Raw genomic sequence first — 24,633 nt, 5'->3', positions numbered from 1 at the left:
GGTGTACTGGGGACGTGCAAAGGAAAGTGCGACCATGAAAAGGGAATAATTAAAGTGAGACGAGGGCGTTGGCAGTTTAACATGTGAATGCAAATCTCCAATCCAAGAGCAAAACATTAACAATAGAAAATCACAACAGAACTAATTTTGTGCAAAAAATTCGATATCGTTATTCAAGCAGCCGTCTTCGGACTCCAACAAAAGTGCTACAAATCAAGAGCCTTCTAGAAAAAAATGGCTTTCAACATTAGATACAAAGTAACCTTGTATTCTTGAAATTATGTGATGATTAATGGGAGGAAACAATAGTAACCATGCCTAAATATCTCACTTCTTGACTTCTTCATACTCCGCCTCGGGAGCCTGGTCACCACCCTGAGAACCTCCAGTGGAGGAATCACCACTAGAACCACCTGACATGTGCTGTCCAATCTTGGAGACAGCTTTGTTCGCTGCATCAAGCTTTTCCTTAATTACATCAGCATTCTCCCCTGCCATCGCAGTTCTCAAATCTGATACTGCATCTTCAATCTCTTTGGCCACTTCACTGGGAATCTTCTCTCTGTAATCACCTAAACTCTTCTCAATGCCGTAGATGGTTGTATCTGCACTGTTTCTAATGTCAATGAGAGCCTTTCTTTCTTGGTCTCTTTGAGCATGCAACTCTGCTTCTCTGACCATCTTATCGATCTCATCTTCTGAGAGTCCTCCGGATGATCGGATGGTGATTTGCTGTTCTTTCCCAGTGGATTTGTCTTTGGCAGAGACAGTAACAATCCCGTTGGCGTCTATATCAAATGTGACTTCAATCTGAGGGATACCTCTTGGGGATGGAGGAATGCCAACAAGCTCAAATTCTCCAAGCATTTTGTTGTCTGTAGCCATTTCTCGCTCACCTTGTAGAACCTTGATACCAACCTGAGTCTGATTGTCAGCTGCTGTTGAAAACACCTGAAACAATAATAACATACGTAAGAAGTAGACTCTACCTAATAGCAAAAAGTATATTTAACAAAATCAAATGGCTAAACATCTAAAATTACTAAACTGGGTAAAATAAGTGCAGTATCTAAGCTCTTTAATTTGCAAGAATTTATTTAAGCCCTTTAATTAAGCATATAATTGCACAATTTCAATGTTACATTCGAAAGACTGACCAAGGGAACTGGAAAGTAGAAAACAGTGGTCTAAGACAATCTTTAAGGATTACCTGGCTTTTTTTTGTAGGAATTGTGGTGTTCCGGTTGATCAACCTGGTAAATATACCACCCAAAGTCTCGATACCCAGAGAAAGTGGAGTGACATCGAGGAGTAATAGCTCTTTAACATCTCCGCGTAAGATACCACCTTGAATAGCTGCTCCCATGGCAACTGCCTCATCAGGATTTACTCCTTTGCTAGGACTCTTTCCAAAGATCTCTGAAACCACCTCCTGGACTTTAGGCACTCGGGTCATCCCTCCAACAAGGAGAACCTCATCAACATCCTTGATAGATATGTTAGCATCCTTCAAGCAACTTTTACACGGTGCCTTTGTCCTTTCAATCAAGTGGTTTACTAAAGCCTCAAACTTGGATCTTGTCAATGTGATATTCAGATGCTTTGCACCAGATGCATCAGCAGTGATGAAAGGAAGATTGATTTCTGTTTGAGATGTTGAAGATAGTTCTATTTTTGCTTTCTCAGCAGCTTCCCGAAGCCTCTGCAAGGCAAGCTTATCCTTTGAAAGGTCAATACTCTCAGATCTTTTGAATTCGTTCACTAGAAAGTCCAATAAAGCATTATCAAAATCCTCTCCTCCCAAGAAAGTATCACCATTTGTTGCTTTCACCTGGACACAAAAATGTGATCAGTAAAAATTTTCTAAAATTATTCCTAATGACAGGTTAAGAAAGGCACAGAAGAACAAGTTTTAATACCTCAAAAACACCACTAGAAATCTCTAAGATGGACACATCAAAAGTTCCACCTCCAAGATCAAAAACTGCAATGAGACCCTCCTTGTTGTTCATCCCATATGAAAGTGCAGCAGCAGTGGGCTCATTGATGATTCTCTGAACATCAAGACCAGCAATTTTGCCAGCATCTTTTGTTGCCTGCCTTTGTGCATCATTGAAGTAAGCTGGTACAGTAATTACAGCTTTTGAAACTGACTTTCCAAGATATGATTCAGCAGTTTCCTTCATCTTGGTGAGAACAAAAGCACCAATTTGGCTGGGAGAGTACTGCTCCCCATTGGCTTCAACCCAAGCATCTCCATTGGGTGCCTTAACAATCTTGAATGGTACCATCTTCATCTCCTTCTGAGTTTGAGGATCATCAAACCGCCTACCGATCATTCGCTTGGTTCCAAAAAGTGTGTTTGTAGGATTAGTCACAGCCTGACGCTTGGCAGGTGTACCAACAAGAAGTTCCGCTTTCTGGTTAAAGGCAACCACTGATGGTGTTGTTCGAGCTCCTTCAGAATTTTCAATGACTTTAGGATTCTGAAAATGACATAACTGTTAGTCAGCACAGACATTACCACTGAAAACATGTCCAAACAAATTAAGAGAGAGAATCTTACCTTTCCCTCCATAACAGAAACGCATGAATTGGTAGTACCAAGATCAATTCCAATAACATCATTACCAGCAGGCTTTGAACTGCGTGAGGATGAAGTTTTACAATGAATAAATTTGAGACTAGAAGTACAATATCTATCTCTTTATATAAGTATGAAAACTAAAAAACAGAACTGCAAACTGCACCTGAATGGTCGGGACAAACTAGCCCACTTGTGACCTACATATGATGTCCTTGTGCCGCTCGTGAACTACACAACCATACGAAAGAAATTAAGATTACCTTCGGAATAATGTTCACCATGAGATCAACACAAGTTCAACCATCATTATTCTACAAATGACGCCATGATTTCAACTAGTGTTCATAAGTTCATGTACTTTGTAGGTCCCGAATATATACGCAGTTCTAAATTTGTCAATTATGGATTAAAAAATATAGATACAACAAAGCAACAGCATCCATAAGTGATTGAGTAACAATGAAGTCAGCTGCACAGAAAAACACAGAAAATCTAGCAAAATTTCGAGCCTATACATAAGCCATTAATCTCAAAGTAATAATTGCTTCTATGATCTATAGAAATTGTGTATCACGTAAGTCCGGTTCTCAAACCTTTCTAAAATCGTTAATTTCCAAGATCCAGCAGTACGTAATATTAAAAAAGCTAAATCTTCATATATATTTTTATTTCACACAAGCGGAATATAAGGAACCTCGTCTAAGAGATCTTAAGGATCAATCAGGAAAAAATATGTACACAAGAAAAGTTACAGATTCTAAGCAGCTAAGTGAAGAATAAAATGAGCCAATAACTGATTTGCTACATAACACAATTCAGCACACATCAAAGAAAAATGAGAACTGAAATTAATCGCGTAGAAAGAGTGAACTTGGAGATGCAAAAAAGGCAGCGGCTATGTACCGATCGAAAGGCGGAGAAAGAGGAAGTATGAAATTCTCGGCGGCGGAGAGAACGGAGCAAGGCGGTGGCGGCGGCCATGGCAAATTGGAAATAGTGAAACAAAGGGTGTGGAATTGGGCGATAGAGAGGGGAGGGTTTGGGTTGCTTTGGTTTGGTTTGGCTTTAAATTAGGGTTTAGGGTTTTGTGCTGACGAAAGTAGTGGTCATGAATACAGGTTGAAATGAGCGTATACGTATACATTTCGTGTACTTCAAGATACACAAAAGTGAAATTTTTTTATTTTTTATTTTTTATATATATACAAAAGTAATTTTTAGACAACGACCCAAAACCAAAACAAAAACTATGCATGTGAATATAAATTTAGGCAACTAACCCAACACATATTCGTAATTTATTTTCTCAATTTTTAATTATTAATTAAAGTCTATTACTTAATATTTATAAAATTAGGAGTAAGTTCATTTCTTAATTTAAATTTCAAATACAACTAAAAAATATGTTGCTCGCTTGTATTTGTTAAATTTTAAAAAGTTTCATCACGGTATACCCTTGTTTATTAATTTTAAACAATATTTCATAAAAAATACTGTAATTTATTTTTATGTTATGTATGTTCACAAATTTGTCCGAAATGTTTCCAAGAAATTGTATGTAGAAATATATTTTTATTATTTTTTTATTGATATATTTTTAAATATTAATTTTTATTTTATGTAGTATAAACCCTGATACCACATAGACACGAAGATATGTATAATCTCTAAAATGTAGGAACGAGAACACAAATCTATATATTATATAATTATGAATTATTGATAATAAATATTTATGTACATAAGCATGTTTAGGTTTTTTTTGAAAGAAAAAGATGTTTCTCAATTATTTCTATAATCATAATAAAATTTTATACAATAAATTTGAGTTTTTAGAAAATTAATATTTTTTTAAAATTGTATTAGAATCGTGTTAGAATTGTCAGAAATCCAACAAATATTTTTTGAATGAGACATTTCACCGATACGTGTTCTACAAAAAATGAGAAGTAAGAAAGATCAGTCGAACCCAACTCCAAATATGAAAAGCATTAGAACATTAAAAAAATAAATGTTGAATAGGCTCCTCATGTTTTTCACAAAGCATACACATAGACCATATATGCAAACCTTTATTATGAATATGTTGATTTGTAGGAAGTCACCAATGAAAAACTTTTCAGAGTACTAGAGTTTTGGAAGACAAAATAGATGAAGACCAAATGAATTTACCCCAATCACAGGGAACTCCTGGTTCCAAGAAAAAAGTCCTAGCCGATTTAAAAGAGAAATAACCATACTCATCTAGAATCCAATTAGGAATATCTTATTCCTCCCTAACCATGATATGATTAAAAAAGTGAGGCATCTGCTGTAAAGATAAGAGAATATTTCAATCACAACCTGTCCAAAACTGAGAGACTGAATCCGAAATGCTAGCACCAGCAGATAACTCTACAATATTTGCTAAAGAAGTAGTAGAACATCATTTATCATTCCATAAATTAATAGAAGAACTTGTACCAATCGTCCAAGAAGTATAATCAAGTATATTAAAATAAAACTGCTTAATTTTAGGCCAAAGAGAAGAGGATCTATAAACCATTCTAAACTCGTATTTTGATTTAAAAACCATGACTTTCAAGAACAAAGACCAAGGCATGTTGCTATAACCAAAATTTCAAGCAAGCTTAAGAAGATATACATTATTTTCATGACGAAGATTAATAATCTTCAAACCTCCATTCTCAAGAGGAGAACAAATTGTATCCCAATTCACAGTGACTATGTCTTTTTTCAGAATATCACCAGTCCAAATAAAATTTTGACACCATTGCTCAACTTGGTTAAGAAGTGATAGGCCATTTATACATATTAAAGCTATAAGCTAGAAATCTAGTAATCATCGTATTGACCAACTAAATTTGACTCATTATGCTAAGAGATTTACCTTTCCAAGATGCTAGCTTCAATTTGATTTTATCAGTCAAAGGTTGAAGAAATCGACACTTTGGAGCACCAACAAGATAAACACTCCTAAATAATTGAAAGGCAAACAACCATGACGACAAGAAATAATACGTTGAATTTTGGTGACAAATTTGATAGAATTATCCATGGTGAAAAAACTACTTTTAGAGTTATTAACATATTGACCAGAAAAATCATCATATGTTTTAAGAAAAATAATCAAATTTCCAAGAGACTTAATATCCCCATACACGAAACAAATATCTCATCAGCATATAAAATATGAGAGGGAATGAGATAACCTTGCGGACTAGCCATATGTAAATTTTTTCTATCATTCACAAGCTTAGAGATACCTTTACTAAGAACTTCCTCTACAAGGCAGATAAGTAAAGGAGACAAAGGATCACCTTATCTAACACCTCTACTGCAAGGAAAAAAAACTCATCAAACTACCATTTATTATGATCAAAAGCATAGTTGAACGGAGAATTGTACTAATCCAACCGACAAACGAGGGGTGAAAACCAAAGCGTGTCAAAACTAATAATAAGAACTTCCAACTCAAAGTGTCAAAGGTTGTATGAATATCAACTTTGTAAGTCACATTACCACCTCTAACCTTTTTAGAAAGCATGTTAATAGCTTCATAAGTAATACCAATGCATTCCTGAATCTTTCTACCCTGCACAAACCCATATTGATTAGGAGAAATGATTATAGCAACCACAAGTGCAAGCCTACTAGTATCTTGGAAATAATCTTAAATTTGAAATTAGCAACAACAATTGACATGTAATCTTTAAGGACTCAGCACCCTGAATCTTAAGAATAAGAGATACCACATTACTATTCATTTCAGGGAGAATCCAATTCTGTTTAAAAAACTGTTAAACAACATTGCAAACATCTTTCCCAATATTGTCACAACAAGAATGATAGAAAACACCACCAAAACCATTAGGACTAGGAGCACTATTACCATTAAGATTAAAAATAACAGTCTTGATTTCCAAAAAAATCATGACATTTAATCAACATCATATTCTCCTCAGATGAAACTAACTCAGGAATATAAGAACCAATAAAATCCACCATATTACTTGTATTCGGAACATTAGGAATAAACTCAACATAAAGATTTTTATAAAAGTCCAAAATATGAACCTCAATGAGTTTAGGATCCTCAGTAACCTCATTATCAATCTGTAGACGATGAACCCCACTAGAATTATTTATCCTTTTGACCACAACATGGAAAAAAATAGTATTTCGATCTCCATCTTTTAACCATAACATCTTAGCCTTTTCTTTCCAAAACAAATATTGATAGTGAGGAGCATGATCAAGCTTTTCCTTAACAATCTTTTCTTGACAGAGAAGCCCATCAATATCAGACAAACTAGCAGTCTCTAATTCTTGTAGAATACCAAGGAGGAGACCCTGCTTAAGAAGAACTGCATTGTGAACATTAACAAAAGAATTTTTATTCCAGTCTCGGTGTTCAATTTTCAACCTTTTTAACTTATGTTGCAAAATAAACATAGGACAACCAACAACCTTTTTAGCCTAAGAATCATGAATAAGCTTTAGACATGAAGTGTCCTAAAGCCACATAGAAAAGAAAAATGGTTAACCTTCCTCAAAGAATTACTAGCAAGACTAGCAAGAATAGGGGAATAATCAGTACAACTTTTAACAAGAACCTGATAAGTACAAGAATCTTATTCATCCAGACACACTCCATTACATAAAACTCTATTCAGTCTTCTATGAATTTTATGCAACCCTCTCCTTCCATTACAAGATCCAGTAAACGACATACAAGAAAGATCATTAGTATTAACCCAATTAAGGAATTAATCATAAGAAACCTGATTAGGAGTCCCCCTTTACAATCATCCGCTGAGATCACAATATTAAAATCTCCTAGAATACACCAATGCCTTGTGAAGGAACTAAGTTCCCTTCACAAAAACTGTCTAGCCAAGTATGTGTTAGCACCATAAACTCAAGCAAAACTAAAACATTTATCATATAGAAGACAAGTTACAAAAATAAATTGATCATTGACCAAGAAATCTTGGACAAGATTAGAAACCGACAAACACCAAAGCTTAACACCTTTATTGACAATAAGAGATGTATCCACCAAATGCATATTAACAGATTTGAAAAGGACGTCGAAAACATTAGTGTACGACATCATAGGTTCAACAAGAAAAACTAGGAGGGGTTTATGTAGTTTAAGTAAACTAATCAACATCTCCACAATTTTGTGATTTCTCAGACCTCTAACATTCCAAATAAATGAAGAGACCTTTATTACGAAATTGTAGAGAGAACTGCCTTAGGAGTTTTTTGAATTTATATTTTAATTTAATATAATTCATAATATTTATTTAAAATAGTATGAATGTTATGTAAGTGTGATTGCAAGGTTTTCTTTGAGATTTAACCTAAACAAAGAGTTTCTTCCCTTCTGATTTTTAATTATTGAATTACATTCTAGGATTTAGGATATATTTATAGTGTAAAAGTCATACTAAAGTCACGATTTTAAATTTGGGTTTTAAAAGATATTTTTAATGGAGTATAACACTAGATTTGAGATCTATAATTTTAAATAAGACCTTTCAGCTTATAGGAATATTTTTTTTTATTAAGAACAACTCATAATAAAAAAAAAATTAAAATGAAATATTTTAAAATTAAAGTGCAAATTACATAACATCTAAGCATGATAACATTGTGACTAAATTACCTATCTAGCACCATTTACACTTTTATTTCCCCATCTAGCACCCTTTTGTTTTTATTTCACTATCTAGCACTCTTTTGTTTTTATTTCCCTATCTAGCACCCTTTTATTTTTTATTTCCCTATCTAGCACCATTTAAAAAATAAATAAATAAAATAATAATTTTTTTTTTATAATTTTAATTTTGAATGCATTAAAAAAATAATCTTTTTAATGTTTAAAATAGTTAGAAATATAATTAATGAATAAAGAAATGAGTTTTTACAAAATAAAAATAAAAAAGTAATAAATTAAAAATGTTTAGTTTAAAATTATTTTTTTAAGAATGAAGAAAATAAAAAAAATTAAACTCTACAACAACATAAAAGTTGAATCTATAAACATAAATTAGTATTTATTTTTATTATTATTGATGATGTAATCATATTAATTTAAAGTAAAAAATACATGACATAATTATAAAAAAACCAAAGTCAATTAATTATATTTCTAATTATTTTAAACATTATAAATATTTATTTTTTAATGCATTCAAAATTAAAATTATCAAAAAAAGAATAATTGATTATTTATTTATTTATTTTTGAAATGGTGCTAGATAGGGAAATAAAAAATAAAAGAGTGTTAGATAGAGAAATAAAAACAAAAGGATGATAGATAAGAAAATAAAAGTGTAAATGGTGCTAAATAGAAAATTGAGCCTAGTGTTGCATTGAATAGACATGAAGTATTAAAGAAGAGGGAGCATATTGATACCTATAACAAGTAAATTAACACCCATATTATGATATGCATTAAAAATGGCTTTATTCACAACTAGATCAAGAGTAGTTATATTGTTATACTTTACAGAAGAAAAAAATTTAATAAAACTAAATTAATGTATTTACATCTTAGTAGAATGCATGGTGTGATTAGTGGATAAGAAATTAAAATTTTAACACCCATCGTTATCTTGATACATAATAATGCCTAGTTAAAATTCTCACACCTAAACTTCCATTTTTTATTTTATTTTTTTATCAGCACACCTAAACTTCCATGCTTTCATCATATTTGTAACACTAAATTAATGTATTTAAATTTTAATAGCAATTCCTATTAAATAATAATTGAAGTTAAAATATTGAGAACAATCCTCCTAAGTGAGATTTTACATTGAATCAATATTTTTAACGAGTGCAGTGCATCAAGCTTAAATAAATAAGAAATTAGGTAAACAGGTGGGAGTTTTTAATTAGAAAATAAAATAAAGTTTATTTAACACATTAAATAATAAAAACAACTATTCTGTTTTCTTTAAATATTATATTATAATAAAATGTAATAATTTATTTAAGTGTCAAGTAACTTTAACCAGAATTCAGTTTTTTAACTCCAAATATTCAAATTCACATTCTTATGCTCAGTAGATTTATGATAGGTTGAAATGTACGTTATTTTATACGAAAATGATAGTTGACATTTTTTTAGAGCTGTACTATGATTCAGAAATAAATATTAAGAATTGTAATATAATTGTATAAAAAATGGTGAGTTATAATCGTATCATTATCCTATTTTATACCAATATATATAACTATATATATTATATTATTTTCTTTATACTTATCATTGTTATTATTATCATCTATTATAAAACTTTATTATTAAAAAAGTTGTTAATATTTTATTATAGTCATTAAATTATTATTTAAGAAAAAGGTAGTTATAAAAAAAGATAATTTTCTGTAAACAATAATAGAATTGTAGTAACTGAAAAAACAAATGAAGTAGAGTTGTTCATGATAGATAAGTCCTAAGTGTCTCGGAATAGCATCTGGCGCTCATATCATACCTTTCCAAAAGCAAAATGATAGTTTGAAAACCATATTGTTTGAATTTAGAAATAAATATAAATAATAAATGATAAATTTATAACTTAGTAATATAAAAAATATTAAAATAATAATATTAGGACTTATAATGTTGGAGTTGTTAATTGATCATTACACTTTCCAAAAACACAAACAAAAATGACAACCTTAATATTTTTAAAGTAAAAAAAAAATCTGTGACTGAATTCTTTATATCACAATTTACATTATTTTTTTTTCTGTCTACCATCATTTTATTTTTATTTCTCTATCTAGCACAATTTTAAAAGTAAAAAAAAATAAATTAAAAAAATTAATAATTTTAATCTTGAATACATTAAAAAAATAAATTTAATGTTTAAAATAGTTATTAATGAATAAATAAATGGGATTTTTACAAAATAAAAAAGTAATAAATTAAAAATGTGTAGTTTAATATTTTCTAAATGAAGGAAATAAAAAATTAAACCTTACACCAACATAAAAGTTGAATATATAAACATAAATTAATATTTATTTTTATTATTATTGATGATGTAATTATGTTAATTTCAAGTAAAAAATATAGGACATAATTATAAAAATTCAAAGTCAATTAGTATTAATTAGTAGTGAAGATAATATTAAAGTGTCTACTCATTTTTAAGCATTAAATATAACATTTGCATTAGTTTGTTTTTTTATAACATTTGCATTAGTTTGTTTTTTTTAGTAGACACTTCAATATTATATATATGTGTCCACTACTAATGAATACTAATTGACTTTGATTTTTTATAATTATGTCTTGTATATTTTTACTTGAAATTAACATGATTAAATCATCAAATAATAAATAAATACTAATTTTGTTTATAGATTCAATTTTTGTGTTGTTGTAGGGTTTAATTTTTTATTTTTTCCATTCTTAAAAAAATTTTAAACTAAACATTTTTAATTTATTAGTTTTTTATTTTTATTTTGTAAAAACTCATTTTTTTATTCATTAATATCATTTTAAACATTAAAAATATTTATTTTTTTAATATATTTAAAATTAAAATTATTAATTTTTTTAATTTATTAATTTTTGTTTTTTACTTTTAAGATAGTGCTAGATAGGGAAATAAAAATAAAAAAGTGCTAAATATTAAAATAAAAACAAAATGATGCTAGATGAGAGAAATAAAAGTGTAAATAATATTATACGTAGGTTAGTGAGTTACGAGTATAAATCCATTGAACCCAATATTATCCGTTAAGTGTAACAGCTTAAACAATTACTTAATTACTTAATTAATGAGTTAATAATAGTTAATATATAAAGAGTAGTGAGAAAGTAAGTTTTGAAGAAAAGAAGACGTAGCATAGAAATGGCGGCAGTGAAGAGCGAAGACCCAGAAAAGGCATGCGTGGAAGAAGATGAGGAAGAAGAGTCTCCCATAGAGGAAGTGAGATTAACGGTGAGGAACACGGATGACCCGAACCAACCGGTATGGACCTTCCGAATGTGGTTCCTGGGTTTGCTCTCATGCTCCCTCTTGTCCTTCCTCAACCAGTTCTTCGCCTACCGAACCGAGCCACTCGTCATCACTCAGATCACCGTGCAGGTGGCCATGCTCCCCATTGGCCACCTCATGGCCAAGCTCCTCCCCACCACCACTTTCCGGATCCCCGGGTTCGGGTCCAAGCGGTTCTCCTTCAACCCGGGGCCCTTCAACATGAAGGAGCACGTCCTCGTCACCATATTCGCCAATGCAGGTAGCGCGTTCGGGAACGGGTCGTCCTACGCGGTGAGCATCATAAACATCGTGAAAGCCTTTTATGGGAGGAAAATATCTTTCCTTGCTTCATGGCTCCTCGTCATCACCACTCAGGTAATCATTTAAACCTTTTCTTTAGAAAAAGTACAGTGATCGTGAACGAATATGAACGAGTTGGGTTGGGTGGATGTGAGTGCAGGTGTTGGGATACGGTTGGGCAGGGTTGCTGAAGAAGTATGTGGTGGAGCCTGCCCACATGTGGTGGCCCAGTAGCCTCGTTCAGGTCTCTCTTTTCCGGTATATCTATCTCTTCTATTTCCTTTTCCTTCTCCTTCACTTCTCTTACTATTTCTCCTCTTCCTTTTCATGTGCTTTCATATCTCATGAAGAAAATGGAGTTGTATGATAAACCTTGCTGATATGCAGGGCTATGCATGAGAAAGATGATGGCGGGTTTTCGAGGGCAAAGTTTTTCTTTATTGCACTAGTTTGCAGTTTTATTTGGTATGTGGTCCCTGGATACTTCTTCTCAACGCTCACAAACATATCATGGGTGTGTTGGATATTCTCAAAGTCAGTGACGGCTCAGCAGCTAGGCTCGGGAATGAACGGCTTGGGACTTGGTGCACTCACACTTGACTGGTCTGCTGTAGCATCATTTTTGTTCAGCCCTCTCATCTCACCCTTCTTTGCCATTGTCAACATTTTTGTGGGCTATGCACTGATAGTGTATGCTGTGATTCCTATTGCATACTGGGGCTTTAACATGTACAATGCAAATAGGTTTCCTATTTTCTCATCAGACTTGTTCACATCCAATGGCCAAGAATACAACATATCTGCAATTGTCAATCAAAACTTCGAGCTAGATCTTGACAAGTATAACCAACAAGGTCGAATTAATCTTAGTGTCTTCTTCTCTCTCACTTACGGATTAGGATTTGCCACCATTGCATCCACCCTTACACATGTTGCTTTCTTCCATGGACGGTAAATAATGCTCCCTTATGAATCATTACTCAACCCTATTTGTTATACTTTTAAGACTAAATTTGTTTGGTAACGTTTACTTAAACATGCAGGGAGATTATGGAGCGATATCGTGCTTCAGCAACAGGCAAAGAAGATATCCACACAAAAATGATGAAAAAATACAAAGACATACCTTCTTGGTGGTTTCATGTTATGCTGGGCGTGACGCTTGTGGTTTCTCTCATGCTATGCATCTTTCTAAATGACCAGGTTCAGATGCCGTGGTGGGGACTTGTCTTTGCTTCAGCCTTGGCCTTCGTATTTACACTCCCAGTTAGTGTTATAACTGCTACCACAAACCAGGTTAAAGTCTTGCAACTTTTGCTCCCTTCCCCTTCTAAACAATGTTAATTCATCTTATCCACAAAATGTTGAATTCATATAAAATGCAGTCTCCTGTAGTTCCACTATTTTCAACAAAAAAACTGGCACCTGTACATTATGTCAATTTTATTATATGCACACATCTACAATATACACCAAAAATCAGATACAACTTTTCCTTGTTCCAAATTTGTGATCAAGACACATTTTCTCTGTATCTTAAATAGCATGCTATGCAGACTAAAGCTGACTTGTGTAATGATTGTAGCGGGCACTACAGTGGTGCTATGTGTTGATTTTAAAAAAAGTTAAAAACTCCTTCTGATGATCAGAAACAAATGAGACTTAAGGACTTTTTGAAAGGTTATTTATAGGATTTGAATTTCCAAATTGAAATCTTTTTAATCTCATGCTCTGCCAACAGACACCAGGACTAAATGTTATTACCGAGTATATCTTTGGTATCATTTATCCCGGAAGACCAATAGCAAATGTATGCTTCAAAACCTTTGGTTACATAAGCATGGCTCAGGCTGTCTCCTTCCTTAGCGATTTCAAGCTCGGCCACTACATGAAGATCCCTCCAAGATCAATGTTTTTAGTACAGGTATTTTCATCATGTTTATTTCCTCTCACCTCATACCTTTGTGTCACTCAAAAACAACTTGCACTACACTCATATATTACATGTTTACCTTGTGTTGAACGAATCTAGTTCATTGGTACAATGCTTGCTGGATCCATAAACACTGGTGTAGCATGGTGGTTGCTGAACTCTGTCCATAACATATGCCATAGAGACCTCCTTCCTGAAGACAGTCCCTGGACATGTCCAAGTGATCATGTTTTCTTTGATGCATCAGTTATCTGGGGTTTGGTGGGACCTAGGAGGATCTTCGGTTCTCATGGAAACTACCAAGCATTGAATTGGTTTTTCCTTGGAGGTGCAATAGGACCAATACTAGTTTGGCTATTGCACAAGGCATTCCCGAAGCAGTCATGGATTCCATTGATCAATCTTCCAGTCCTTCTGGGGGCAACTGGAATGATGCCACCAGCAACAGCACTGAACTACAATGCTTGGATTATAATTGGAACTATTTTCAACTTCTTTGTGTTCCGTTACAGGAAGAAGTGGTGGCAGAGATACAACTATGTTCTATCAGCAGCACTTGATGCAGGGGTTGCTTTTATGGCTGTTCTGCTCTACTTTGCAGTAGGCCTGGAAAACAAAAGTATTTCTTGGTGGGGAAATGATGGGGAGCATTGTCCCCTTGCAACTTGCCCTACAGCAAAGGGCATAGTGGTTGATGGCTGCCCTGTATATTAATTCATCACTGCTTCTTTTTATGTTTTTTCCATCACAGCAACACTCATCAATTACTACTCAAAATCATCAATGCATATATATTTCATTTTCTCAGGAAATAGTGTTATTTTTTTTTCAATTAGGTTTCTTCCTTTTGCCTTTAATAGTATCATTTCAAATAAATTGAGAATTGAGAGAGAAAAAAGGTGGTGCTCAGGTCAATTTTGTGTAAATTTCTAAGGCAAAATGGAGCCACATATTTTACACTTTTCCAGAGATTTTAATTTGGATTTTGAAGCTCAACACACCATCAATAGATTACTGCTCGCTTGTTTTGTTCATAAGTTTCTTTCCTATTATTTAATTCTACATTTTTATTTGCTCAGATGATTTTTTACCAAATTAAATATCAAATATTTTAGCTCGATTTTTTTACATTATTCAAAATTAAGATTTGTTTGTGAATATTGCGTTAAAGAAATTCAATAAAAGTAATTTTTTGATTAGATGATAATATATTATTATTTTCCCTTGCTCGGAATATTTCATATTTTGAATTTTTACTTAAATTCTAAATACGATAAAAAAATTACTCAAAACTAGTAACAATCATAATTAAATAATAACACAAAATGTCTAAATAAATACAATAAAAAATCAAATATAAGTTTCTTAGATAAAAAAAAATTGTCATCGTCTTCTAGGTGTGAGTATTCTTTATCATATCTTCAGTTTTACATCCATAGATTTGGATTTTGGAAATTAAAATCCAAAATTAATCCTACCAAAACCCTATACTACTACTCCACTAGCACACGGCATAATATTCACTGTGTTTCCGACGGATTTTAACAATTCTTACAAATTAAAATTTATGATGTTTGAATTATTTGAAAGGGACTTTTGTTGTATTTCATAAGCTAAGATAGTCAATATATTTATCTAAGATGGGTTGAAACTCGAAACATTCTATCAATTGATGATAACCTTCAAAAGGAAGACCCTTCCTTAATAGGATATATCGATTGAAGACTTTTACACATTGAATAGAAGAAACACATTCAACCATAGAGTTTTGTTTTCAAAATTTTGGTATTACAGATGAAGTCAATTCCTGCATGAAGAATTATTGTGGTTCCCTCTATGACGAACCCTTCATCAGCCAATATAACAAACCCACCATTACCAGGGTTGTGGCCAATTCTGCAGTGAGAAGGGCTTCTAGATGCTCCAAATGAAGCTTGTATGCATTGCCATAAGTGTTTAAAAGTATAAGCCAACATTCGAAATTCAAACCCATAAATCATCAAGATGAATTCCCTGTAATCCATTGGTTATACTCATCCATCCTTATTATGAAGGAGCTGGAACTTGGGGAACCACCTCCACCATACGCCTTCAGGTTCCAAGAGCAGAAAATTCATCAATGTGTAGCAAAGTGCTAACAATCAAAAGGTAAGACACAAATGTATCAATGTGTGAAACAAGGAAGCCACACCTTTGCAACTTCAGAGGTATCAGTGGCAGTATCAGTGGTACGCAAGCACATTTTGAGATTATTCCTTTGCACGAATATCACAGCCCCTATTGGCCTGTCAATGATGAATAAACCTAATTCATAAGATTACATAATTCAATAATTCTTTGATAGCAGGCAATCATGGCTATAAGCTTAAAGAATATTTTTTGGATTCTTTACTAAACCACTAAAAACCCGAAACTAAAAGGATGCCGAAGACATACTATGAACTCTCTCCCACAGTTACAATCAGAAGAAAAGATCAACAAATATTTGGAACCAACATAGTATCAATCTCATTGGATTTACCTAGTCCAAGCAATAATCAAGCACAAAATGCTTATCTTCAACATAATAAAGTCTCTTGTATGCATGTGTTAGCATAATATATACAATTTCATGTTAATATGATGAAATAACTAAATTCTGACAGGTGATTAGTGCTAAAGATCCTGCCTCAAGTTCAATGAGAAACGGGAGTATTTGAGAACATCAAATGCATAACACATTTAAGTCGACCGTAGAGACAAGGAACTCATCAGGTCACTACTTTAGGTTATTTTAATTTTCAGTCTAATTATGAGAAGAAATTGCTATTTATTTTATGAAGAATTTGCATTACACATTAGCTCGGTGACTGCACTAATGCCAATGCCATAGTGGAACTCTTGACACAATTTGTTGCCTTTGTTCTTCTGGCAAGAACTTCCACATGTAATTACTATTTGAATCCCCATGCTCAACAAAAATTTCAATAACTAGTGTCAAGCTTTAAATTAAACTTTTCTTTCTCTCAGACAACCACAGGGGAAGATCATTCTGCTACAAGATAATAACATAAAATTAAACATAAATTTGATAAACCTTTCTTTTCAATAAACTACCTCACCTAAGCCCAGTAGCAGCACTTTTTACACTAAGAAGCTTGCCAATTTCATCACTTAAGTTGGAATTCCCATCTGCTCGAACTCCCTACATAGCAATCATGGCAACAAAAAATGATTATAAATCTCAACTGCCAAACTGGGGTGGGGACACCACATCACATGTTGCCATTCAAAATCAATTAATTGGAAAGAATTAGTTATAAATTGAGCATTAAAAAACAGGAGACAAAGTTCACGGCACAAATTTGACTTCCATTCATAATTAACAAACAACAAAAACTTAAAGAAATACAAATTATGGCATATTAGTAACAACTGAAACTGAGATGAATGTATACTGAAATTACCAGGCACTCTCCATAAAATCCTCTACCCAGTCGAACCCTGAATACCTTTTCCAGCAATTTGCTTGCAGCATTTTGGCGAGCTGAAAGATATGAATATCCTTTAGCAATTAAACCTTCAGCACTTAATTCCAGCAACTGTAATGAGGATAGTTTTAAAGAACAGAACAATTTCAGCAAAGCCAGGATAACTAAAAAAAGAGAGAAATTGACGATAACTTAGACAAAGAATAGTAAAGAAGCTTTTACTTTTTGAAATATTACACAACACGGCTTATAAAAGCAAGGAAGCAACATAGTAGATGGTGCTATGACAGGTACTATTAGTGTATCTGTGACTGTAAGAGAAAATTCTGAATTTGTATTAGTCATGTCATGTTCACTTCAAACAACCAATTAACTAATCAAAATTTATTTTTTTCCCTTTTCATGCAGGAGATAGATAAATGACAAAATTGACAAAAAAAATGGAAATGCATGTTTATAATCCGTACCACAGAGAATAATAGTTCTTAAATTGCTATTGAAAAAAATTCATTTTAATTAGCTCGGTCGAGCTATTTGACATGGCCTAAGTAAACTATATACTCTTGAGGAATAAGAAAATACTATGGATTAATACACTTGTTTCTTAATCCATTTTATCTTAATTAAACTCCAAATTTTCACTCAACAGAAGCAACAAAGAAGAAAACACAGAAATAATCTTAAAAGAAGCACAGTCATGCCTGATTAAACATGTATGGATTAGAAATGCAGCTAAACCTTGATCGCCATTCACTCAGTCCAACATTAAAGATCCTAATGTCAGGCAAGCTCCATCGGCGAAGATCTCCATCCTCAATATACTTCAGAATTTGCTCCACTCGGCCTTTGTCTTTTGAGTCCACCAAAGATGGAGCCTGGTCCTTAAGGAAATTCAGGCATCTTTCAAAATTTCAGCCATGGTTGCATGAGATTCTGGAGAATTAAAGCACATAACTTATATTTTACTTACGTCAGAAATATTAACATCCAAATGTTTGCCAGCAAAGTACTCATAAACAGCTTTGGAGCTACTCTTCTCAAGATTTACATTAATCATAATATTCTCAGGGCAAACATTGGCAGGGGGAATATCTCTAAGAACGGATTTCCGATGATCAAACCCAATAATCCTAGATAGATAAAAAAAAACAATTATATTAATAGGCAATAAAAAGAACTATACAAAATCTATATAGTACCAGCATTAAAACAGTACCAAGGGAAATTAACCCTACTTGCATTTTGATTTACGGGAAAGGTCGAAGAGGAATTCCTTGGGAGGAATAAAGTCAAGTAGATAACATGTCTCAAGGCCATTAGTGCACAAATCTTCAACCCTGTTGTCACAAATAAAGATCATGAATAGATGATTCAAAAACCAAAACTTTGCAGCACCCCATCTCAAGTTTTCAAGCTCTAGGTGATGTAAAGCACAGAAAGTAGAACTTCAAATGCTCAACAACAGGAAACACAAAACCCCATTACAAAAAGAAAGGAAATTTATAGAGTGGAAGAAGAAGGGAACCTGAAAGCGAGAGAGGGGACCGCCGAGAAGGGCAGTATGAGGGATGGGAGATTGTGGCGAGTGTGGAAGAGGTGAGCAAAGAGAGCGGAGAATGCCCCAGAAAAGGAAGGGTAATTGTAGAGAACTATGTTAGGAACTCTGTCTTCTGAAGCTTTTGCTATGGCTTCCAACGCCGCGTCTGAACGCAGGCTCCTACTGCTTCTCCTAACCCACACAGTCACAGAGAGAGGGAAGCTCCTCCTTCCCCCATTTCCGAACCACCATTTCATTTGAATGGTTCTTTTAGTTTTTCCTTTCAATTGTTCAGTTTTAACACCTTGTTTTGTTTCCTAGAGAAATTAATAAAGGGGATTAAATTTTTACACTGTAGCCTACTGAATCTATATCATAATCAAGGTTGAAATGATTTTTCAATTTTTAAAAAATAACTTTTTTATATTTTACATTACTCATTCCTTTTGAACATGTGTTGTTACATATAATCATTAAAAGAAAATTTAATCCTTAAATATATATAATATTATATTTTAATAATAACATAGACTACTCTATTTTTTTTTTAATGATATGTTATTTCAGTTAGTTTCTAACTTTTTTTTAAACACTATTGCAAAAGCTTGTTTGATATAATACTTGTTAATCAAATTTACAATTTACCATTTATTATCACATATAAGGGTAAGATAAATATTTCATGGTAGTGAGTAGGGTATAAGTGCAGGTTCTATAATCCTCGTACGTGTTCACAAATGGGTAAAAAAACTCGCACTTGTGGGTTTTGGGTCACCTGTTTAAAAGCAGTTTCTTCCTGCACCCCTACATCCCTACATTTTTCTTCATGCACCCCACAAGGTTGCGCAAAGAAAAAATGTCCCTATATAAACTGTACATTTTTTTATTTATTCTGGATTATAAAATCCGGTAAATTTTTGGATTGGTGCATCCGGTAATCTCCCCGATTGATGCTTCCGGTAGTATGAATGATAGTGTTAATCCAAAATAAAAAAATACAAAACATCCATAATTGAAAAAATCATTCTGAATCCGTCAATCCATAATTCAAAATATGCATTCTGGATTCAGAAATCCATAATTGAAAAAAATCATTCCGAGTCCACCAATCCGTAATAGAAATTAAGCTTCCGGATTCAGCAATCTGAAAATCAATAATTTATGCAAACTTTGCTTCCGGAACACCCCCTCATCCGGAATGCAACATGATTCACTTCTGAATTGATGAATCCATAGCACACTCCTAGATCCCGAAATTGTGAGGGTCAGTTTTGGAATTTAAAAAATTGTGGGGTGCAGGGAAAAAATGTAGGGGAGCAGGAAGAAACTGCCCTGTTTAAATTATGCAGTTGGATATTTTGGCAAATTTTATTTGCTCATATTTATAGGTAAGAATGTTTTTTCAGTTACATGTGTTTTTTTTAAAAATCCATTTATATTTCTCAAAAGTCATATATTGGAACCTCTCAATGCAACATTTCCTGTGGGTCCATCACAAGCCACATAACAATAATAGAATCCCAATTTGTTTTTGTTGCACCAACTTTTATTTCTTCGGCTTAAATATGCTACTAATCCCTTTAATATACTTTTTTTTTCTTTTTTCGTTTTGATTTTTTTTGTCTCTATTATGTAACATTTTACTATTTTGGTCTCAATTGTTACGGTCTACATGTTAAATGATGATGTAACATGTCATAGAATCAAGACACATATGATATTTATGTCATAGTAATACAAAATTTTGCTTGACAATAAGACTTTTATATTTACAATATATTACTTTTTTTTAAGGTATAGATGTATTTTTCACAAGTAGAGTAAATATATCACTTATTTGGATCTAGAATAAAAGAGAAGAATATACTCATGAGCACAATAAATATCATCTCCACCTCCTGAAATAAGAAAAAAAAAAGTAAGAGATCAAAGTCAGTTCACTCAAATTTTTTCCTTTTTACATATATTAATTATTATATAAATTTAACTAACACAAATATTTTAATAAAATAAAATAAAAATAATTAATAAAATTAATAATAAACTAAATTTTTAATATAAAAATATTTAGTTATCTATAATAAAAAAATTATATAATAATAATAATTATAAATATAATAATATTATTTAGATTTTAATTATAATTTTTAATTTTTTTTTACATATATTCATAATTTTACATGTAAATTATTTTTCGTCAAGTATAACTCGTATTTTTTAAAAAATTAATTATTAAATTATATCGAAAATAACTTAACATAATTTTAATTCACCCTAATCTACATAAAAATATCTAATATTTGATTATTCTATTTTTTTTAAAGACAAAGGTAAATTTGTAATCTTATATTTTACATCTTTAAAAAATATCAAAATAGTTTTTCAACCATCATATCACTAAGAAACTTCAATAAACTTTCCTAAAAATGTACTCTAACATACCTCAATCTAAACACACTCACTTTCTTCATACTTTTTTTCTCAAATCCTCACACTTTCCCTTCTCAATCCAAACATAATGACGAATATATCGAAGAATGTTATAGTTATTTTTTTTTCTTTGATAACACTATTGTATGACACGTTCTTTCTCCACCTCCAGAGTTTTTTTTTTTTCTGCACCTCCATAAATCTTTTAATTCCAAAATTACCTTTTGGAAAAAAATGATGGATTTGTTATTTTCATTTCCAAATTGTATAATATATAAACCTTTCGAATTCTACAATTTGAAATATAATTGTATAATATATAAACCTTTCGAATTCTACAATTTGAAATATAATTTTGTACTTCAAATTATAGAGTTCGAAAGGTATTTTCGAATCCAAAAATACCTTCCAAAATTAGAATATAATTTTGTATTTTGAATTGTATAGTTTGGATGGTTTTTAAGAATGTAGAAAATACCTTCCGAACTCTACAATTTGAAATATAATTTTTAAATCTAGAAGATAACTAACTTATGAACTCTTTAATCAGTAATTCAAAAAATTATATTCCAAATTGTAAAATTCAAAAGATATTTTCGAATTTAGAAAAGACCTCCAAGTTCTATAATTCGAAAAGATTTTTTTTATCGGCAAGAAAAAATAAATAAATGTGATCCATTTAAGGGGTGGTCCAAACCCTTATACACAACACCGACCAGAGACCCCCTGTAACATCCCTAATTTTTTACCCATATATAATAAAATAAAAGTAAAATAAACACTGTCTACTTAACATATGAATATATATAACTATCTCATAATTGTATCTAAAAAAAATATCCCTCTTCACAGGGATTTTAATATATACATCAAAAGTTTTAAAAACAAACAGAGCATTCAAATTAAAATTTTCACATCCTCCAGTTGCTTACTTAGAAGCTTTATTACCTGCAATCTCGTCTGCTCCCGTGTACCACACGATCATCACAGATAAAGAAACAAACACAAAACGAATTACAGGGTAAGCTAGCTATAACAAAATTTTCTATATAATTTAAATTTCAAATTGATACACAAAATTCATAAATTCTCATACAATTTCTCAAACATTTCACATAACCATCAAGTGTCTATCACGTTCAACAGGGTAAATCCATTTGATCTGCTCTGATCAGTTCTTTCAAACCTCAGACTCAGCCAAATGAACCTCCTTCGACTCTCACCAACTGAATAACTGATTCCACTATATTAGTAGAGTCAGGATCGTCTCATTCACAGGACACTCACAGATCAATACACCCTAATAACAATCTCAACACGGTATTTCCTTTCCTGAAAATACTATGTCTTGATCACACTTTAACCTCATTACATACATCATTTAACATATCAATGCACCACTCAATCACATCATATTTAAACTTTCTAAAAAATCCAAATATATCTCAAACTTTACTTATATACATAATTAATTCCAAATATATGCTCTTTAAATCAATCATCATTTAAAATCAAACAACCACTTCTCATCAAACATCTCATTAAGTAATTCAACAAAATATTCTAAAACAAGTTCAACTCATTTATATTATTATTCAAACACTTTCAATTCTCAATCACAAACACCTTCAACAACTTATTCACCTTAAAATCAATATAAAATATTCGAAGTCAACTATTTTAGTCAATATATTACTTTACTCTTCAAAAGAGACAATCCTGCAAGCAAAAACAATTGGAATTGGTGACCACGTCACCCCCACATCCAGAATCTTCTAATCTAGGGTTTTAATGAAAAGAATAAGACTAGCTTCCCTTACCTGGACTTGAGCAGATGCTCGCTCCAACCACCAAAATCTTAATCTTAAGGATAATCTAACCTGCACCACAAAGTTCTGATCACAAATCTAACTATATCACTATGACCCTGATCTAACATAGACTAATTCTGAAGATAAAAACCTCACATGCAAACTTAAACTAAAAGGCACCCTAACCATATCAAAAATAACTTAGAAAATGAGCCAAAAATGAACTTACTCTATCTAAGATTCTGATCGGGTAATCTCGTAGAGTTCACTGCCAGGAGTCCAATGGCAGACTCCGATCGTCAAACTGATGAGCGAGGAGATTAGAATCTTAGAGAGAAGGGAGAGGAAAGAAAAAGGAGAACAAAAATGAACTTACTCTATGAAAGATTTTGATCGGGCAGTCTTGTAGATCTCGCTGCCAGGAGTCTAATGGTGGACTCCGATCGTCAAACAGATGAGCGAGGAGGTCAGAATCTTGGGAGAGAAAAGGAAAAGGAAACTTCCAGAGAGATGGTGGTTCTTTTAAAATGAAACCTGAATAACTAATTTTCTATTTATATAGCTTTTTCACTTTAATAATAAAATATTCAGGTGTCATTTTAATTGTACCAGACTATTTTTCTCGGTCCTTACACCCCCTAACACAAAAAGGCTATCACAACAGCTAGCTCCCTTCAAAAACACCTATAAACATCCAACCAACCTAAACCCTTCAACAGTTTTTAATCGAATGCATACAAATCAGGGGTTGTAGCACCAATCCGAGAAGGAGAAGGCCACAAAAGACAACTTTGATGTGATCCAAGACCAAACATTTAATTGTGAAAATTTTAGAATGGTCAATCACTCCACCTTTAAAAATATAATTATTCATATGTCTCCAAATATCGCTTATCAATGCAATTCAGATATTTCCCATGATGAGATTAATAGACATAGGCGTGTCGAGTAAAGAAAACTGCATAAAGTGCGCGATAGACATAATCAAGTCTACTGAACTCACTCCTAACCACTCGTAACAAAGATTCCAAATTAGGCAGGTCACTCTACACCCAAAAAATAGATGACTAATAAATTAGACTTTTCACAAAAAAGTATAAAAGTATAGGAAGAAAACACACTATTGTATCCATAAAAAATTAACTTTTGCTTCTCCCTTTTTTCAACGTGCATATATGCCCCCAAGGGTTTATAATTAAAACTTAGGTTTTTTCCTTCCTTTATATCCTATCTTTGTGTTTTTGTACTATTTCGTGTTGGTGGTAGTTGCGCTTGCCATTTTTCTAAACTTGTGTTTTAGTTTTCCTCTTTTGTTTGGTTTGTGCCTTCCATTTGCTCCATGTTGACCGTGTTGCTACAATTTTGGAAACTAGGCAATGCAAGGGTGATCATGTGTCTCCGAGTTGGTTGAGAGAGGTATAGGAAGATGCATCCAAATACAAACAATGGATAGTTGCTGCTCGAGCTTATTTGTTGCACCAAGTTGATTACACGATTTTCACAAATAAGAGTGCGACTTCAAAGTGTTTCATACTTGGGGTTATTTGTCAGATTTGC

At 32.4% G+C, this 24,633-nt stretch overlaps 3 protein-coding genes across 3 annotated transcripts; 1 reads left to right on the top strand and 2 right to left on the bottom strand.

The window, feature by feature from the left end:
* Window positions 1–145: 145 nt before the first annotated feature.
* Window positions 146–3,738, bottom strand: LOC137811915 (heat shock 70 kDa protein, mitochondrial). The gene is made up of 6 exons (XM_068613775.1): window positions 3,491–3,738; window positions 2,751–2,815; window positions 2,567–2,645; window positions 1,920–2,486; window positions 1,211–1,831; window positions 146–951 (listed from the first exon to the last, which is right to left on the bottom strand). The coding sequence occupies exons 1-6, from the start codon at window positions 3,566–3,568 to the stop codon at window positions 328–330; spliced, it is 2,034 nt and encodes a 677-aa protein (XP_068469876.1). The 5' UTR covers window positions 3,569–3,738; the 3' UTR covers window positions 146–327.
* Window positions 3,739–11,466: 7,728 nt separating this feature from the next.
* Window positions 11,467–14,542, top strand: LOC137809750 (oligopeptide transporter 4-like). The gene is made up of 6 exons (XM_068610835.1): window positions 11,467–11,970; window positions 12,056–12,153; window positions 12,283–12,846; window positions 12,939–13,191; window positions 13,637–13,819; window positions 13,928–14,542. The coding sequence occupies exons 1-6, from the start codon at window positions 11,467–11,469 to the stop codon at window positions 14,540–14,542; spliced, it is 2,217 nt and encodes a 738-aa protein (XP_068466936.1).
* A 931-nt stretch (window positions 14,543–15,473) lies between these two features.
* LOC137811913 (uncharacterized) lies at window positions 15,474–19,135 on the bottom strand. Its single transcript, XM_068613773.1, has 8 exons — window positions 18,824–19,135; window positions 18,534–18,635; window positions 18,269–18,428; window positions 18,000–18,179; window positions 17,275–17,409; window positions 16,930–17,012; window positions 16,020–16,113; window positions 15,474–15,917 (listed from the first exon to the last, which is right to left on the bottom strand). Exons 1-8 carry the CDS (start codon window positions 19,090–19,092, stop codon window positions 15,828–15,830), a joined length of 1,113 nt encoding a protein of 370 aa, XP_068469874.1. The 5' UTR covers window positions 19,093–19,135; the 3' UTR covers window positions 15,474–15,827.
* Window positions 19,136–24,633: the final 5,498 nt, after the last annotated feature.

This window comes from Phaseolus vulgaris, chromosome 2, assembly GCF_000499845.2.
Source record: "Phaseolus vulgaris cultivar G19833 chromosome 2, P. vulgaris v2.0, whole genome shotgun sequence".
NCBI classification, from domain to species: Eukaryota; Viridiplantae; Streptophyta; class Magnoliopsida; order Fabales; family Fabaceae; genus Phaseolus; species Phaseolus vulgaris.
This window is presented reverse-complemented; position numbering and strand designations above follow the sequence as displayed.